At 35.2% G+C, this 7248-nt stretch overlaps 1 protein-coding gene across 1 annotated transcript; it reads left to right on the top strand.

The window, feature by feature from the left end:
• The first annotated feature begins 3621 nt into the window (after positions 1-3621).
• Positions 3622-6215, top strand: LOC118028860 (probable receptor-like protein kinase At1g11050). The gene has a single exon (XM_035032586.2). It carries the CDS (start codon positions 3809-3811, stop codon positions 5765-5767), a length of 1959 nt encoding a protein of 652 aa, XP_034888477.1. The 5' UTR covers positions 3622-3808; the 3' UTR covers positions 5768-6215.
• Positions 6216-7248: the final 1033 nt, after the last annotated feature.

Raw genomic sequence — 7248 nt, 5'->3', positions numbered from 1 at the left:
AACATCTTTAGCACCCCACTCATCCAGTCCAATGAAACCACTGCTTATTGCCAGATCTTTCCCTCTTGTTTGTGTAGTCATAAATGCGCTGGTGACCATTGTTTTGAGCTCAATTAACAGAAAATTAAAGAACGAAGAAAATCTTAAACTGAAGAAACCCTCTCCTTTTCCTTTGATTGAAGGGATCATATTGCCTTGTCAACTAAGCTTACAGTGAAGCATGTGCTAAATTGCACGAGATTTATAGTGTTAACTGGGGGTAGCTTGTGTTTCAGGAACATGTTCCCAAGATCACCCAAGCCTCTTTGTCATCTCCTTCTCATCCTTGTATGAAGAAAGCTCGATGGATTTATGATGTCTTGAGTTTCAGAGGCGAAGGACACTCGCAAGACCATTTATATGCTGCTTTGCATCAAAGAGGCTTTGTTGTCTTCAGGGATGACCTGGACCTTGATGAAGGAAAAACCATTTCGCTGGAACTCTCGAAAGAAATATAGAAGAATCAAGGCTTTTCAATTATCATTTTTTCTCTAAAGGATTTGGTTCTTAGATGAAGTTGTAAAAGATTCTCGAGGGCATGTGGATCCATCTGAGGTTAGGAAACAGACAAGGAAATCTCAAGAAGCATTTGATAAACATGAAGATGCTTCCAGGAACAACAGAGAAAAGGTGCCATAAATGGAGGGCTGTATTGTTTGAAAACCGCCCAGTGTCTCTGGATTGATCTGAAAGACCAGTGAGTATTGATCATTCATATTTGAATGGACAATTTCATTTTTCCATTGAACGCAGGGTCCATTTTTATTTACACTCGAGCTCAGCCCCGAGGAATGGGGCCCTGCAGAATGTTTGGATGAGCCTGATGCGAGTGGAGCTGCAATAAGACAGGAAGCATCTTCGAAGATGACCCTATTACCTTCATTTCTAGGACAAGGGCCTGTTCGCACGAGTTTTCCATCTAACTCTTTCTCAGGTTTATGCTCTGTGACGAATTAGATTCAAGGAACTGCAATATAGAGGAAGAATCAATTTCCAGTGATCTCGGTTGCCTATCTTCATTAAGACTATTAAATCCGAGAGGCGACAACTCTCCTACAATACATGCAAGTTTCCGAGGAGTTTCCAAGCTTGAACGTCTCTATTTGGACAATCGCAAGAGACTTGAGGTCCCTGACTAAAACAGAAGGGATATAGTTTTTTATCGACAGTTGAAACCAAGCGATAAGCATGCACATCTAAGTTGGAACAGGACACTAGTCTGACGTCCATAGCCATTAGTAGGTATCTTCCACAAGCGACAAGCAAGCTCAGGAGGAGGAATCCAAAGAAAGAATCATGGACCTGTAAATCAAGGTTGTCAATTTTATTTTATTTCGTCCGGAATGATCGAAACATTCTATATTAATTCAAAAAATAGAACAAAACAGAACAAATTTTATCTCATTTTAAATCTCGATCCGTTCCCGATTTTTCGGCTAAATTCCACCCGAAACGTTCCGATTTCATTCCATATGTTCCATTCCGCTCTTGAAAAACCATTGAATTAAATTGAACTTTACTCAATTTCATTAATTAAACCACCCGATTATAAAAAAGTTCTTTTTCATTACTATTTTCAATAGCAATGATATTAATAATAATGTTGAAAATTATTATTAGTATTTTTTATTAATAATAATATTAATTTTTTAAAATTAGATTTATCACTAATATATATGTATATATTCATGTTGTTTTTTCATGTTTATACTTTGTAGGAATTTGGAGTAAAACAAGGGATGTTTCAGATTTTATTAGCCACTTGATAATATTGACCTAACTTTATATTTAAAATATTATGAACAATATAATCTCAAAACTAGATACCGAAACACTTTAAAACTAAAATATTTCATTTCAATTAAAAAAATAAAATACGTACCGGAACCCGGAATTGACAACCTTGCTGTAAATCTGCTTGCGTGCAACTGTTGCTTGCCAATTGTCACGTGCAGCCCAAAGACGAGGAATGGTCCATGATTGTCACTGTCACTGAGGTCATTAAGGGAGGTTCTTTTGTCACTGTCATTGAGGTCGTAAGTTGTTAATAATCTCGGCTTCAATCAGTCCTTTCCAATATAGCGGCTCAATTCGGTTCAATTTCTTGGATTAATTTGAAAATTTTATGATTTAAAATTTAATTTAGATGGCTTTGTAGGGTTAACATCAAGATTTTTTTTAAAAAAATAAAATGATTGTTTTTATAAAAAAATTAATTTAAATTAATTTGGTGATGCACAATTCACTTAACAATCTAATAACTCCAATTATATCAATTTGATAACTATATTTTTCAAAATTTTGTTTTCATCTTGATGAATTGACTATTTTTCTTCAATAATTCTAAAAATAAATTTATTGTATTGAATTAATAATTAAAAAATATATAAATTTATAATAGGAAGAAGATAGCAAAGTTTATTGGGCTAAAATATGCTATATAGATATTTGCTTTTATGTGTTTGATATTGTGATGTAAGTTCTTTTATAAAAAGAAATATTTTTTGTTTGAAAATATATTAAAATAATATTTTATTTATATTTTTTAATATTATTATATCAAAATCAATAGAAACCACTTAAAAATGTTCAATTTAATATTTTTTAAATAAAATATATTTTTAAAAAGTATAAAAAAACAAAAGTTAATGCAATACTAAAAATGGAAAGACTTTTCCAATAACATGTACGTAAACAGCATTAAGAAGGACAAATAAAAGTGGGAAGAAAGTGGTGGAAAATATGGAAATTAGTGAAATAAATAAATAAATATTGTAGTTTGATATTCTTTTCAGTGGACAGAATAGAATTTCACCTTGTCGACATGGATAAGATGAGCCACACGATTTCATCAATGGTTTGCAAAAATGCCATGTCAGCGAACTTATATTTGTGTTGACACTTCCTTAACTCAGCCAATCAGTCTTCCTTTTTTAAAAGCATTCCAGCTTCCGTCCATGTCATGCCCAGCTACCATTTGTTCCAATGGTCAAAGCAAACCCCACCTTTTGGAGCGCGTCTAGTCCACTCCCAAGCATTGAAACTGTAAATCAAGGCCACGGTTGTGAAAAATATTTAAAAATGAAAATTTTTTTTTATTTAAATTATATTTTTTGATTATTTTTTATATTTTAATATTAAAAATAAATTTTCTTGAAATAATAAAAAATAAATTTTTTATATATTTCTAAAAAAAATATTTTAAAAAATAATTATAATTATAAAACCAAATAAATTGTTTGATATATTTAATGGAATGAACAAGAAAGTGTGTTTTTAAAATGTATTTGTATTAAAAAATTAAATAATATTTTTTAGTATTTTATAATGATTTAGATGTATTGATATCAAAAAAATTAAAATTATTTTAATATATTTTTAAATAAAAAATATTTTAAAAACACTTAAAGAATTCACTTATATACCAATGAATTAAACAAATAAATTTCATGTAATTTAGGGTACCTGAATATTTTGAAATTTATTCCGAAGAATTACCGGAATTTTTTATTCTTAAAAGATTTTCAAACTTTTTTTATCCAAATTGATTGGGATGATTATTTTTTGTTTATTTGAATGGTGCTTACCGACTGAACTTCCTGGTGCAGCAACCCTTGAAGTGAGTGTTTGACCAGAACTTTCCCTCTCTTCTTCCATATGATTTCTTCGCCTTCTTCTTCCTCTTCTCTGCAATTCAAGCCAGAGCTCATAAGCCAGGATAACAATAAATCCTAAGCAACCCTATTCTTAGCAAAATCTAAAGCTTGGCATGGGGGGCAGCACTAATCTTGATTTCTTAAGGTTTCTTGTCTTAATATCGTTCTGTCTCCCTCTCACCTCTGCAGCAGCAGAAACCTCCACTTCAAACATATGCCCTATGGACCTTAACTATGTCTTAAGAATCCCATGGAGCAAAACTCTTTGTCGAAACTTCAACCCTCTTGCTCAAAATGACAATTCCACCACCACAAGCAAGGCCCAATGTTGCCAAGCCCTACTCTCCCTCTTTGGGGTTGCCCTATCTCAACATCTCAATGAAACCTCTCTTTTTCAATTTCCAAACTTAGCTACCTCTAGTTCTTGCCTTCAAGATTACCAGTCAAAGCTCAGCTCTTTTTCTCTTTCCGACAATCTTGTCTCACACTGCTTTAACCCTTTACAGTTTGTTACATCACCTAACATCTGTGCCCGTATAGAGACATCTCAAGACTGGGTTGGTCAACTCGGTAATTCGACTTCTCTTGATTCAGATTGCCGGTCTGATCTTACTGATCTTACAGCTTGTGCTTCTTGTCTTAGAGCTGGTTATAAAGTACAGTCGTTGTTGGTGGCTGCTGATGGTAATCAAACTCATGCTCAAGATTGTTTTTACTTTGCTGTTCTTTATGCTGCTGGTATTGTTAACGAGTTTGGTCCTGAAAGTGATGGTGTTGTTTCATGTATATTTGGTTTGGAATTAAATTCAACCGTTGGTTCAGCTAGCAATTCTCATTCTGCTCTTGTTTTTGGCTTGACTGGTGCTGGTGTTGCTATTTTAGTAATCTCTAGTTTGTTAGGATTGTATCTTTGGTATGATAAGAAATGGAGAAGGAAAAAGAATCCAGGGTTTGGTTTTGATTTAGACGAACAGCAAGGGTCTAGGCCTAAACTGAGGCCGAATACAGGGTCAATTTGGTTTAAAATTCAGGATCTTGAGAAGGCAACAGACAATTTCTCGCAGAAGAATTTTATTGGGAGAGGCGGATTTGGTTTTGTTTACAAGGGGGTTTTATCTGATGGGACAGTGGTGGCTATTAAAAGGGTTATAGAATCTGATTTTCAAGGTGATGCAGAGTTTTGCAACGAGGTTGAGATTATTAGCAACTTGAAGCACAGGAATTTGGTGCCACTCAGAGGGTGCTGTGTGATTGACGATGATGTAAATTCTGATGAGAGAGGCAATCAGAGGTATCTTGTTTATGATTACATGTCAAATGGGAATCTTGATGACCATTTATTTCCATCATCGGATAATCAAATTCAAAAGCAATTGTTAAGTTGGCCTCAAAGAAAGAACATAATTTTGGATGTGGCAAAGGGATTAGCTTATTTGCACCATGGAGTCAAGCCTGGAATATATCATAGAGATATCAAGGGGACAAATATATTGTTAGATGCTGAAATGAGAGCAAGAGTTGCCGATTTTGGGTTGGCAAAGCAAAGTAGGGAAGGGCAGTCTCATCTTACTACAAGAGTGGCTGGAACTCATGGGTACTTAGCACCCGAATATGCTCTTTATGGTCAACTGACTGAGAAGAGCGATGTTTATAGCTTTGGGGTGGTTGTTTTGGAGATAATGAGTGGGAGAAAAGCTCTTGATTTGTCTTCTTCAGGGTCACCTCGTGCTTTATTGATCACAGACTGGGCCTGGTCATTGGTGAAAGCTGGAAAAGTGGAACGGGCTTTGGATGCTTCTTTGTTGAGAGGTGGTGATTCTCCAAATTCAAATCCGAAGGGGATAATGGAAAGGTTTGTGCTGGTTGGGATTTTGTGTGCTCATATAATGGTGGCTCTAAGGCCAACCATTCTGGATGCTCTGAAAATGCTAGAAGGAGATATTGAAGTTCCACGGATTCCAGATCGACCAGTGCCTCTTGGGCACCCTTCGTTCCATGCTGATGGCAATAATTTCAGCATCTCACCAGTATTGAGTGCACCAAAATTACAGCCTGGAGACACGCTTAGGTAAGCACTAATGTCCTTAAATGTCTTTCTTCTGCATTACCTAATGGATCTGGAGAGGTGGATGCATGCATGCCGCAGACCTCTTTCGCGAGTTAAGCTGCATATTCAAGAATGATGGGTAAAGAAGATGAATTTAAAGTATGTTGAGCCATCGAACTGTCTAGTGCTCCATATGTGGAGATTAATTCCTGAGCATCTCAAGTTAAGAGGTAGAGAGTTTAGGGTATCGTTAGTTGTGGTAGAATTTAGTCAGAATTTCCAACACCGTGATGCTTGATGTTCTGAAGCACCCAAAATTTGTCGAGGCTCAGTAACCTATTCTTAGTAGGATTTTGATGATGGACATGAACGTACAGTGTGTGTTTTTAATCTGCTACTGTGTATGAAATCATTGACTTAAAGCATCAGTTTGTATATAATTGATTGAAAGGCAATAGAATTGGAATTTTACAGCTGCCTCGTATCTAAGATAAATTGCTGAAAAAATACAAATTTACTCCAAAATTCTATAAAGTCTTGATAAATTGCTGCTATTGGGATCAGTTTTCTTCTACTCGGTTCTTTGATTAATGAAATTTGCTTCATTCATCCTGGAAATGAATGGATTCTCAGTGAAGCTGCATGTTATATATCAACGTATGTTCCCTACTTTCCATCTATATATGTATGCATATAAATCCCACCATGACTACTCAGCATTGGTGTTTTTGTTTTCTGTTTATTCAAGTTTTCACTATATTTCTATCGCTTCCCATTCCTTTGGTCGTCTGTGCTTTTCCTTAACATGGATATCAATGATTAGTCCAAGCTGCCAATGTCCAACCTTGATAAATTGATAATATTGACATGTCCCTTTTGTTGTTGGATCAATGATAATATTGACACTACAGAGAAAATTACAATAGATCTTCTAAGTGGCCTGAGACCACAAGAGGTAGCCATATCAAGACTAGCCTACAAAATACTTCAAATCACCATTTTATGACAACAACATTGCTTAGTAGACCTATGCCTGACAAAATCTAAAGCCAAAACAAAACTCAAAAGAGGACAGGTTGAGGCTGATTTCCAAAGCCTAAGAATAGGAAGAAGTTCAGCTTCATTACCAATCGAGCATACCAACAGAACATGAGAAAAATACAAAAGAAAGGACACACCACCAATGTAACGAGGCTGATAAATTAAAGGCAAAAGGGTACATAACTCTCTTGAACTATGGGTCTAAATGCTAGTAGTCCTTGAACTAAGACTTCTATATCACTAGTTCTTGAGCATATTGTTTGATTTAACTTTTGTAATGCCGCTTCAGAATTAAGGTTTAACAATTTGCTGGTTCATTACAAGAGAGCTTCTACAGCTACCTTTGATGTCTTTAATCAGTCTGTAGCTGACTGCAGTACTTTCTGCAGTGGAATGAGACACCCAGGTAGATCATACTTTATTGCTCATATTTGATGATAAATCTAGGTGTCGTTGGCTTTGGTC

The sequence above is a fragment of the Populus alba genome, chromosome 17, assembly GCF_005239225.2.
Source record: "Populus alba chromosome 17, ASM523922v2, whole genome shotgun sequence".
Taxonomy (NCBI): domain Eukaryota; kingdom Viridiplantae; phylum Streptophyta; class Magnoliopsida; order Malpighiales; family Salicaceae; genus Populus; species Populus alba.
The sequence above is the reverse complement of the archived record's forward strand: the minus strand, read 5'-3'. Positions and strand labels throughout refer to the sequence as shown.